The sequence below is a fragment of the Miniopterus schreibersii genome, assembly GCF_964146895.1.
Source record: "Miniopterus schreibersii genome assembly, chromosome: 17".
NCBI lineage: Eukaryota > Metazoa > Chordata > Mammalia > Chiroptera > Miniopteridae > Miniopterus > Miniopterus schreibersii.
The window spans coordinates 20,566,411-20,578,387 of record NC_138117.1 but is presented as its reverse complement, the minus strand read 5'-3'; the positions used below and the strand labels follow the sequence as shown (position 1 = coordinate 20,578,387).

Below are 11,977 nucleotides of genomic sequence, written 5' to 3'. Positions count from 1 at the left end.
TAAGGATAGTGTGATTCAGGAACCCGCTATTCAAACTGTTATCAGACATTTTAGTGAGTGCACAGAACACATAAAAACAAGTTTTACTGAAGGTCTAAATTTGAATATATTACACACAGATACCTTCTGAAAATGTGTTAAGCTGCTCAGAGGTTACTGGCTCAAGCTTTTAAAAGGCATAGGAACAGGGGGCTGAAGTCATTAACACTGGACTGGGAAGCAGGTTGAAGAGGTAACAATGCCACCTCTTTGGATCAGGCCAGTTCCTGTTTGTTATGCAATGTGTGCATTTCATTATCTACACGATTTCACTAGGCCATGGGGAGCTGTGTACACAGCTAGCTGCTTCTGCTGCTGAAACAAACAAATGCGCTTTACTGCCTTTCACTGCTCTTGCCTTTGAAATACCTTTTTAAAGTAAAAATGTCCCTAAATTATATTTACTTCTCTATATTAAAACAATTTTTTTTTTCTTAAATGTTTTTAGGAACTACAGATTTCTTGGAAGTTTTGCCATACTTGTTACCACTGCGCTGCAGGGGCAAATAAAAAGTACTCAGTAACAAACAGTCCGAGTGGGGGACGGGTCTCTGCGCGGGCCCTCCCAGCCCTCTCCTTTCTCCCAACCTCCGCAAACCCTCTCTTTCCTCCCCGACCCCCTTTCTTTCTTTTTGGTATTTGCTGGAATTAAGATGAAAATAAGTAAGAGCAGAAAGGCCCCGACCTGGGCTCTGCACACCGGGGTTCTGGACGGGGCGAGGCCCGGCAGGGGCCGCGGGGCCAGGGTGGGAGCCACCCGCCGTTTCCGCCGCTTCCGCGCCGTAGCCCCGGGGCCTTTTCCTGTGGTTCTTCCCCGCCCCCCACCCGCCGGGTCCCGGGCCACCGCGCCAAGGGGGCGGATCCTCACGTGCCAGACCCGCCCCCGCCGGGTTTATAGTTCGCGCTCGGGCTCCACTAGCCGCTGCTTCTCCCGCGCTGCGCCGGGACCCGGGACGCGCTCCCCGCGGGGCCGCCCGAGAGCTCCGGGCACACCGCACACCCCCTCGCGCTCGCGCCCACGCGCCCGCACCCACACCGCCTTTCGTCGCTCACGCTCATTCCCCTGCGCTCACACTCGCACAGGCGCTCACACACGCGCCCCCCGCGCGCTCGCAGGCGCACTTCCACGCGTCCCGCTGACCCTGCAGGGGCGCGGGCACCGCCGGGGCGAGCGCGAGGACCCGCGGCGTCCCCATGGCTGACCTGAGCTTCATCGAAGATTCCGTCGCCTTCCCCGAGAAGGAGGAGGAGGAGGAGGAGGAGGAGGAGGGCGTGGAGTGGGGCTACGAGGAAGGTAACCCGCCCGTCGGGGCCCCGCGCGCCGCGCGCTCCGAGCCGCTCTGCGTCCCGCGGTCCCGCGCGGTCTGTCACTTTCCCGTCCCCTTGGCGGGTTCCGGGGCAGAAGGCGCCGCGGGGGAAGGGGGCGGGCCTGCCACGTGCGTTCGCGTGCGGGAGCCTGGCCTTCGCGCGGCGGCTGCTGGCACCTGCCTCCTGCGGGGGGGAGCGTTATGCTCCTGCGGACGGCGAGCCTTATGCTCCCGCGGGGGGCGAGCCTTACGCTGCGGCTGGGACGGTCCCGCCGTCTAGTAGCCGAGAGGAGCCGCGCTGCCTTCTGCTCAACACCTTGAGAGCAGTGCTTCGGGTACTGTTTCTTGCTCGCTAGGAGGACCCGGGGGGAAGAAAGTGTTTCTGCCTCTACTCTTTGCCTGAAGGATGCTAACGGCGCAACGCTTTCCAGATGTGCCCTAAATTTCAGGCTGCGTCAGTGGGCTTGGCGAGAAGGGGGTTGACTTTTTTAAAAGTTTAGATTCCTACACTGATCCCCGAAGATGTAGATCTCTTAACAGAGCCGACTCCTGCTGCGGATGTTGACTGCAGAATATTGAAAAAAATGTAGAGTTTATAATTTTAATGTAGAGTTTATAATTTTAATGATAAAAACATGGAAAGAGTACATATGTGTGCATATATAGGTCTGTGTACATGCACACGTGTACATTTCAAAATTCTGTATTTGCATTTTTGGAAAGAGCTGTTTATTTACTAGCATCAGATTTATTGTTTTGGGTTCTCGCTAAGCATGCTGAGAGTTACAGGTATTTCCCAAGCACCACACATAATTGAACTGATGATCAGAGAAGAATTTTGTGGGTATTATTTTTTTCTAATCACTCAAAGATGACCTAAATTGCTTAGTCATACATTATTACATCTATGTGGACAAATACAAACAGAATATCCTGTGAGTTCAGGATTTTGTATGTGGTATTTGATACTATTAGATCACAGGAAACATGAATGCAAAAACTGACACACATTTACCATAGTTAGATGGTAGTCATAACCCTCTTAATGATGTCAAGGGTTATAAACAGTGTTTACACTAGTTTTAACGTGTTAAATTTTACTGTTCTAAGTGTGCTTCATTTTGTCCTTAGGTGTTGAGTGGGGGTTGGTGTTTCCTGATGCTAACGGGGAATACCAGTCGCCCATTAACCTGAATTCCAGAGAAGCTAGATATGACCCCTCACTGCTGGATGTCCGTCTGTCACCAAATTATGTGGTCTGCCGAGACTGTGAAGTCACCAACGATGGACATACCATTCAGGTTATCCTGAAGTCAAAATCAGGTATTTTAGAAGATGCTTTGCATGCCCTTGTAAACTCGAAGTCATCTGGGAGCTACCGAACTCTCATTTAGCTTGTATGACCTTAAAGGGAGAGCTAACATAGTTCCATTGTCAGATACCTTTATATATAATAAAATGCATTTTTGGGAATTATTTTCTGAAACATTTTTGAAAGGATGAAATTATGAAGATGCCAGTTTGGTTTTTCTACGCTGTGTGATGTTACTCTAACAATCTTAAGTTGGCCAACTTACACCTTGTGGAATTTGTGGAAAGGTGTACACAGGTACCACTCTGCATTTTGTTCTAAATTGTTGATCAGGTGTACCAACTGCATTTTGTCTTACATTCTTGATTAGCTTAAATCATTTAGATAAGTATAATTCTTTGTTTTACTGCATTATACAACTAAAGATTAGGATTTATTGACGTTATCTGGCATTCAAGATAGACTTTCTCAAATTATTTTTTCTACTATGTTAATGACAATAATTTTAACTAATAGCAATCAAAAATATCCTCTAAACTCAGAAAAGATTTAAATAGCAAACAGAGGTCTTGCTTTTATTTATTTATTTAATTTTTTAAACTCCCCTTCTCTCCATCTGAACCTATTTGAGATGGATCGGAAGTGTTTCGTGGAAAGGGTTTTGGGCAATTACCAAGGAAATTGGTCTTTAGCTTAAATGTAGGGGAGAGGAAAGCAGAATTCTAAAAATTAGCACTAATATTACGCTACTCATAGTGAATGATGACTCTTATTTCCCCCTTAAAAAGAACGTAAAATTAGGCTATGCTGAGATAATAGGAAGTGCTTAACGGAGACCATCTGTGCTCAAATTAATTCCGGATTGATAAGTTTGATATTTTAAAACATAAAATCTTCAGGCTAATTTATTAGGCAGGGCAGGTATTCATTACCAACTATGGATTTTTCATTCATTGTGAACGTTACTGAGCTTTAAATTAGAATCCATGAGGTAGTCATAGGTTCATGCAGTCTTCCCTGATGTTCTGAGGTCAAAGAGTGGGCATCATCCAAAACAGAGTCGAAGTCGGATAGGCACTTTAGAGAGACAGCTTCGGATGTAAATTTGAATTTAAATTGGAACATGTGGGAGTTATCTATGATGGGACATTATGTATTATTTTAAAAACATATAGTAAAGTTATTGAATACTGACTTCTTACCTATAAAAGCATTTTAAGGTAATACATGTGTGTTGGTGTATTGACATACTTTTTTACTTCTGGAAATAAAATATTTCTTTTTAAAAAAAAATCTTTGTTTTTTATTGATTTCAGAGAGAGGAAGGAAGAGGGAGAGAGAGATAGAAGTATCAATGATGAGAGAGGGTCATTGATTGGATGCCTCCTGCACGCCCCCTACCTGGGCATGTGCCCTGACTGGGAATCAAGCCTTGATCTCCTGGATCACAGGTCGATGCTCAACCGCTGAGCCACACCAGCCAGGCCTTCTAGGCCTATTTTGGATACACATGCTCCAGACCCCTTATTCCCGTTTCCTTGGGGAGAACTTGCTCCTTCAGATGCTCCATCTCCTTTCTGTCACTATAATAATTTCTTCCCCATTGTTTCCCCAGACTTAAAAGAAAGTAACAAAGTTCCATGTCTGGACCAATTTACTTATTTTTTCTAGTGTATTTAAGCTTCTCAAAGGAATAGTTCGCAAGCCCTAGCCAGCGTGACATTCGTTTATTTAATTCAAGTTTTATTTTTATCAAAATAGGATATAAACATAATTTAAATAGTTGACTAGTAGTGTATTTCTGTCTGCCTCTGGGTTGTACCGTCCCGCTCCCTTGCTCCTACACCTTTTGTCCTGGTGGCAATCAATTTTAACTCTTAGCTGTTTCTTCTGCCATCACCGCCATACTTCTTAATTACGTGTTTATACCGTCATGCTTTGATATGTAAGGTATCTGTGAACCCCTTTCTCTGAAGATGAGGCTGGTTCTCTTATTACCCTCCTGCATCATGGTTTTGCTCCTCTTCGTCCCTATACTTAAATTATAATTTTTACTTAAGTTCATACTCAGTTTTTTTTTATTGTTATGATTGTGTAGCTGTTATTTCTGGCTCTTTGTATAATCTGTTTCCTTTATTGAATAATATGGTTTTTTCCCCCTAGAGTTAATGTAGTTTTGTTTATTTAGTTTGAAAATTGACCTTTCATGATTTTGTTTTCAAAGTCTCTGACACTGACAGATCTTGTGCCAGGACATTGCAACATGCCAGGTTATCCTTCCCTCCCTCGCATCCATCCCCCCCCCCCAGGCCTCTCTTCCATTTATTCCTGCTCTCTAGGCCTGCTGCTGGCCATCTCCTGCAGCTCCCTGAAACTGACGCCCAGGAAGCCCCTTTGCTTGTCTCCCCTGTTCAGTCCTGTGTTTCCTGGATGCTGTGACATGCTCTTGTGGAGTTGTTCCCTCGTTTCAGGGAGTTTCTAGGTTTATTCCCTTCTGCAGTTCATCTTCTAGTAACCCCCTGAGAAGAAGGGCATGTGAGGGTAAATGTTGGGGTACCTGCCCCACCTGGCTGGAGTTGGCTTGGGCAAAGCAGCCCAGGCTGGAAGTGTTCGCCCTCAGATATTTCATGTCACTGCTACGTTGCCTTCTGCCCTCCAGTGTTGCGGTCAAAAGATCTAGCGCCGCGCTGCTTGTCAGCTCTTCTGTGTGACCTTTTTTCCTCTCTAGAAGCTTTTATAACTTCCTCTTTATTGCTATTGCTTTGAAATTTTACAACCATATGCTTTGGTGTGGTTCATTTTTCACTCGCCGTGCTGGGCACTAGGTGGGCCGTTTCAATCAGGATTTCTCAGAAATTTTCTTGTATGATTTCATTGTTAAGTTTTCTGTTTTTTCTTTTTACCTGCTTTCAATAACTCTTATTTTTTTCTTTGTTTTTTTCCTTCTACTTTCTGCAGATTTCCTCAACGTATATCTTTCAGAGTTTCTACTGAACTTTTAACTTCTGCTGGTTCTTTTTGATTTCTAAAAAGTTGTGCTTATTCTATGAATTGTTTTCATTTTTAACGTACCGCATCCAGCGTTTATTTCATGAATGCAGAATCTGTCTCCAGTCTTTTTTTGTATTGCCTTTTTCTTTCCCCTTCATGTGTCTGTTTATTCTGGGTTCCTTCTTCTGTTTGTTTTGCTCTCTCTTATTATTGGAAGTTTTCCTTAAATGCCTAGTGATCTTTGGCCTATGGTTCATATTTAGAAATGGGTCTAAAGAGTGGATGAGAAGCCCTGTGCACCTGGGCAGGAATATGGCCTGGTGGTTGTCACAGTAATGAGATTAGGTAAGGACCTGGCCATGTTGTTGGTAGAGTCTCTGTAGGTTTTAACCATTTCTCTGGGGGAGGGCATGTGGTGGCTCATAGCTGGCTGTCATCTGGTTACTGACCGGCAGGCAAGAGAATGTAACCAGAGGGGCACATTTGTTACAGTTGGTGAACCTGCATTGACACATCTGCTAAAGTCCAAGGGGTTCACCTTGGTGTTGTACATTCTATGGGTCTGAACAGATGTAAATGACATATTTCCATCACTATGGTATCATTCAGAACAGTGTCAACACCCTAAAATCCTCTGTGCTCTGCCTGGTCCTCTCTCTCTCCTCAACCCCTGGCAACTGCAGATCTTTTTACTGTTTCCATTGTTTTACTTTTTCCATAGTATCATATAGTAGGAATCATACATTATGTAGCCTTTTCACTTTGATTTCTTTCACTTAATAATGTACATTATATACTTATGTTTTTTTGGATGCTGTCTTTTTATGTGAAAAATTCATAAAATAAATTCAGAAATTAAACTCATTTCACACACAACACTCCACTGAGATGTCTGGCTTCATGAAGGCTGTCAGTGGCCTGGGCTACTTTGTTCTTTCTTTCTGTGTTTTTTTTTGTTTTGTTTTTATTAAACAATAAAAAAGAGTTACAAAAATTGTAGGATAATTTAAATGCTGACACTTAAAGCTTTTAACATAATCCTAATGATATAGTGCCTGTATATAAACCATCTGAATATATTGCCTTAATTTAAATTTGAGGCATGCCCTGAGCATGAGCCTTCCACTCCTAAACTCCTATTGGAGATCTCAAAACAAGGTCACTGATGATCTTATCCCACAACCAATGGACACTTAAAAATTCTTAAAATACTTTATTTCTGCTGCATTTGCAAGGGAATTTTTGGAAACTCTCTCAGGTTGGTCCCTGTGATACCTCACTTCCTGATGTTTCTTCTTAATTTTGGCTATTGCCTGTTCTCTGCCAGTTCTTCATTCTTCATTTCCTTAAATAATGGGGTTTCTCAAGGTCTCCTCCTTGGTCTTCCTCTCTTGTACAACATTCATTCCATGAGCAGTGCACTCACACAGACTCAGTGCTACTGATTCAGTGTTCTGCTTGCCAATGAGACAGCACATGAGTTTGGGAAAAGGCTGAAGTCTTAGATTCCCTGGAGGGCAGCCAGTCCAGCCTCCTGTCTCAGATCCTCTGGCAAGTGGCTGGGCTTCCTCAGCTTGAACAGCTCAGGAAAGGAAATTCATTCCTCACTGAAGAAACCCATTTTGCTTTTTGAGTCATTTCAAAGATGGAAAAGTTCTGTGATCGCCCTCATTGTTTCTATTTTGGGATTCTGGACCTACAAAGGACAAATATAATTGTATTTTCACATGACATCCTTTAAAATATTGACTACCATCATCATATTGTGAAACTTCCATTTTTCCTTTCAGATTTATTAGTTCCTTCAAATGTTCCTCATAGTCTTCCATTCAGTAATACTTATTTATTGATCATTTAATATAGGATTTACAAATTGACTTATCTCTGAGAGCCAAGCAGGTATCATAAATGAGAACAGCCAGGAGAGCAAAACTTGTGAATAGCTATTGACACTCTGCTTTGTGTGTAGTGTGGGGAGGCAATAGGGACTGGTGGGGACTGTGGGAAACCAGCAAACTGCGGAGAGCTTGCATAGTTTGCCAGGTGTTTAATGTGTCAGGAGAAGCTGGAGATGTGGGCCTGTGAACCACACACACAGTCACTGGGTTCATCTGGTCTATAAGGTGCAGCTGGCTATCTTTGTTTTACCTATGCAAGGTGTTTCATGCTTTGGGGTAACGTAAATATAAATCACACCCAGTGCCTGCCCTCAAGAAGGTTACAGTGGTAGGCTGTGAAAAATAGGTGTGTGGGGGAGATTATTATTATTTTTAATCCTAACCCAAGGATATTTTTCCCATTGCTTTTCAGAGAGAGAGTAGAAGGGGAGGGGGGGGGAGAGAGAGAGAGAGAGAAACATTGATGTGAGAGAGACACATTGATTGGTTTCCTCCCTTATGAGCCCCAACAAGGGCTGGAGATCCAGCCTGCAACCCAGGTATGTTCCTTTGGCTGGAATTGAACCCGGGACTCTTTAGTCTGTGGGTCAATGCTCCAGCCAGGGAGCCACACCGGCCAGGGCAGGGGGAGATTATTTTTGCCCAAAATTGTTAGGGAAGGATTTGGGGAGGGAGTAACATTTGCAGTGATCCTTGAGGGTGAATAGCATTTGGATCTGGGAGATTGGGATGAGTGGGAATGGAGAGCATTGTGCACAAAAGACATGGATACGGGAAGGTCTAGAGATCGTGCAGGGAAAGGGACATCCTTAAGCATGTCTGGAAGAAAAGTTCACTCATGATAAATGACGTTTATAGAAAATACAACGGAGAGGGTATGCTGAAGCAAATTCCCGAGGGACCTTGAACCAAGTCTGCCGAGTGTAACCGCTTTTTATTTTCTGTGGGATAAAGCCATAGTCAGCATGCTGCTTTAGGAACATTAACCTGGCAGCGCTGAGTAAGATGGGGTCTGGGGGAAACTGGGAGTCAGTTTGCAGGTTATTGCGTGAGACTCAGTTCACCAAGACTGCAGCTGCTGTTGGCAGTGTCAGTGGGAAGGAAGGGATGGCACAAGAGAGACTTCGGAGATGCCATCTACAAACTTTAGGGACTGGTTATGTGGACCAGGGGAGAGGAGGGGCGGACTGGGGTGGAGCCCCTGTGACTGGACCGTGTTTTGGACCCTGTCCCTGTTTTCCCTCTGCTCTGAGCATGTTTCATGGTGGCAGAGTGCCTCCGAACATGGGAGCTGAGCCAAGGTTTGCATTCCAGGTGGGGCCTGACCAGACTGTCGGTCCTGTTATCCCCCTGACTATGGAGAATTTCATTAAAGCTGCCACATGTATTATGTCTCTGTGGGACACATGAATCACTGTACTGCAGGAATCTTAATTTAGTGTAAATTAAATGGAACATACTTATGGTGATATAAACAGTAGCTTAAGTGTAAAAATATAATTGTTATAGATTTCTCGCCTGAGTGGGTTGATACTTACGTTGTGAAAACGTGTGAGACTGCCCAAGCTTGTGCAATATAGGGTGTCATTCCATCTGACGACAAGCAGTGTGTTAAGGGTAATGACATTTTTAAAGGGCCATCGGTATGGGAGAAATTGCTAATCAAGATAGGTCACTTGTGTCCTTCACTATAACTTATTATAAAAACCCTAATTAGAAAATTTTACTTCTGGGGCTTTTATAATTCTCAGTATTAATTTTAGGCTAGATTATTGTTTTTATTATTAACCATACTTTAAAAAATGTCAACTTTTTATAGTGCTTCTTAGCAGCCTTGCTGATTTAAAGATGGGGTTGTCAAAAATATCTTAAAATTATTTTCACTTAAGCATAGACTGTGTATTGCTTATTTATATGAAATGTCAGGGTTCAACTTCTTTGTGATTATATGTATTATTAGCTAACTCTGGGGGATTTGAATGATCTGCACAGTTGTCTTAATCTGCTTCATTTCTCTTGTGTAGACGCAGCATAACAGCCTCCTCTCCAGAGTGTCGATGTTACCCCTTCCTTTAAGAGCTGGTGCTCTTTATTCTTAAATATGAAATCAAGCTGTAGGTTAAAAGCAAAAGGCAATAAAAATATTGATTTTTTGCTTTTAAAACGTCAAATGCTAAAAACCTAATTAATACTATTTTTGGAATGTTTTATGAGTACATTTGGGATTCCTTAAAAGTTAAACTGAGGTTATGAAACCTTTAAACCTACTGAGAATGAACTGTTTGGGCCTTTGGGTCCTTCAGGGGACACATCAGGGACCACTAGTGTTGATGTCCCTCGCTGTTGGGGACGTCGCTGAGACAGGCTCTGCCTCCTGGCCTCACCATCTTTGCCTGACAGCAGCTTTCTAACCAGTTAGGCTTGCCCTTTGCTGGTCCACCACCTGTGCCAACATGCGAGTAATATTTTAAAATGCAAAAATATTAGTTCTCAGCTTGCAGGCCATTGATGGCCCCTCCATGCTGAACTCCAGCCCCTCCTGATGTTCTCCTCCTGCATCCATCGGTAAATAACCTCTAACTTTACCCTCTTGGAGCACATTCAAGCTGCTTGCTGTCACTGAGCCTGTCTCAGCCTCTCCTCTCTGCTGGGATGCGCTTTCTCACTTCACTTAGCTTCCTTTTCAAGGCTCTGCTGAGCTGTCATCTCCTCTGAAAAGCTCCCTGACTTTCTAATGCCCTTGGTTTTGGCTTGGCCCTTGCTGGGAGTCCTCCTAGTGCCTTGTGCACTTTCCCTTACTCTTCTGATGCAATTTTTTGAAACGATTGAATTTGGTTGCTTAAGCCTTGAGAATGCCTCACCAGCACCACAACTGTATCCTGCTCTGTATGAACTCGGTGCTCAGTGCAGGGCATGAGTCTCATCTTGAAACGTGTGTGTTGAACTCAAATGAAGTGATGGAGATAAACCTTGATCAACAACGGCCTTTGCACTATCAGGCAAATTTATTTTCAGCAAAAGGATATAGAAGCTTAGATAGATTTAGGTAAGTATATATATAGCATGTCTTTAGGAGGTTCTCAAATTTTGGAGAAGGGTCTCTTTTTATCTCTCATAAGCATGATGACTGTGACTGTTACAGAGTATTAAAGAAAATGGGTGCAGTAGCAGTGACATCAGTTTATTTTATATTTTTTCACAAGTTTGTTACTCTAAGGAAATGCAGCATGTCATGTTGTTTCATTGTAAAAAATTTTATTGAACTTAACGACATCGCAACTAATAAACCTGCCATATGGTGACAAAATATCACCCGGCAAAATTCGATAACCGTAAATGTAGGGAGAGTGTACACCTTTTGGTATGATTGGTTTCCTTATTTTAAAAAAAGCTATAAAAAGGCAGAAAAATGCCTTAAGAGGATGTTGTCAAATGGGTAAAATATAGCTACTCATTATTTTTAGTCTGTAAACACAATCATTCTTAGTGGATGAACAGGTAATACCTGGCACCTTGTAAAATTCTGACTTCAGTATTTTGTCATTTTTCATGGCTTTATGCAGCCACATGATTTTGGTGAGGTTTAAGTTTGGGGTATTCATCTGCAGCCAAAGTGAAAGGTCCCCAGCTCGATTCCTGGCTGAAAGCTGCCTCTTTGTCACCTCTCCCTGGGGACCAGGCCTGGGCAAAATGCTTCCCTTCTTTGTGCTCACTGTCAACCCAATAGAATGTAAGATCCATGAGATCATGGAATTTTGCCTCTTTTGTCAAAATTAGAATATCTTGCCCTGGTCTGTGTGGCTCAGTTGGTTGGAGCATCATCCTGTATACCAGGAGGTGGCAGGCTCGATTCTTGGCCAGGGGACATTCCCAGGTTGCGGGTTCAATTCCCAGTCTAGGCGAGTGCGGGAGGCAGCCATTTGATGTTTCTCTCTCACATCGATGTTTTGTTTTTTCTCTCACATCGATGTTTTGTTTTTTCTCTCTTTCTCCCTTCCTTTCTCTCTAGTAAAAAATAAAATAAAAAAATCAATGTATCTTAAACACTTAATACAGTGTCTGGTACAACGGACCCCTGTGGGCCTTGAACCTCTCTCTGTCAAGACCTAGATCTGTGGAGTTTAAATTTCCAGGGTGTTTAAAATATAAGCTCTATCCCCAAGTTGTAAACAAAAGACTTCCTTCGTGCTAAAGAAATCTTGGGGGGTATATTTTTGAAGAATGGATCTCTTTTTGGTCTCCTGAAATCACTCTCAACATCAGCTATAACATCCATTTTTATAAGACAGTACCAATAGACTGCTCTGTAGTGGGTTCAGAAACTGTGTGTGTGGAGTGCGCGCAATAAAGAGGTTTTGGGGGAAAATTCTTTTCATCTTCTTTCCCATTTCGCATGAACTTTATCTCACAACACTTCTCTTTTTCCTTTG

General features: G+C 43.2%; 1 protein-coding gene across 2 annotated transcripts in view; it reads left to right on the top strand.

Annotated features, from left to right (window-relative positions):
• Positions 1-960: 960 nt before the first annotated feature.
• The window catches only part of CA8 (carbonic anhydrase 8), a 77,938-nt gene continuing 66,921 nt past the window's right edge, over positions 961-11,977 (top strand). The window contains exons 1-2 of one of the 2 annotated variants that reach the window (XM_081117199.1): positions 961-1,333; positions 2,478-2,669. In XM_081117199.1, coding sequence (XP_080973325.1) covers positions 1,234-1,333; positions 2,478-2,669 — 292 coding nt within the window. In that variant the 5' untranslated portion in view covers positions 961-1,233. The remainder of the gene's footprint in view (positions 1,334-2,477; positions 2,670-11,977) is intronic. The other variant, XM_081117200.1, reaches the window with a different exon arrangement.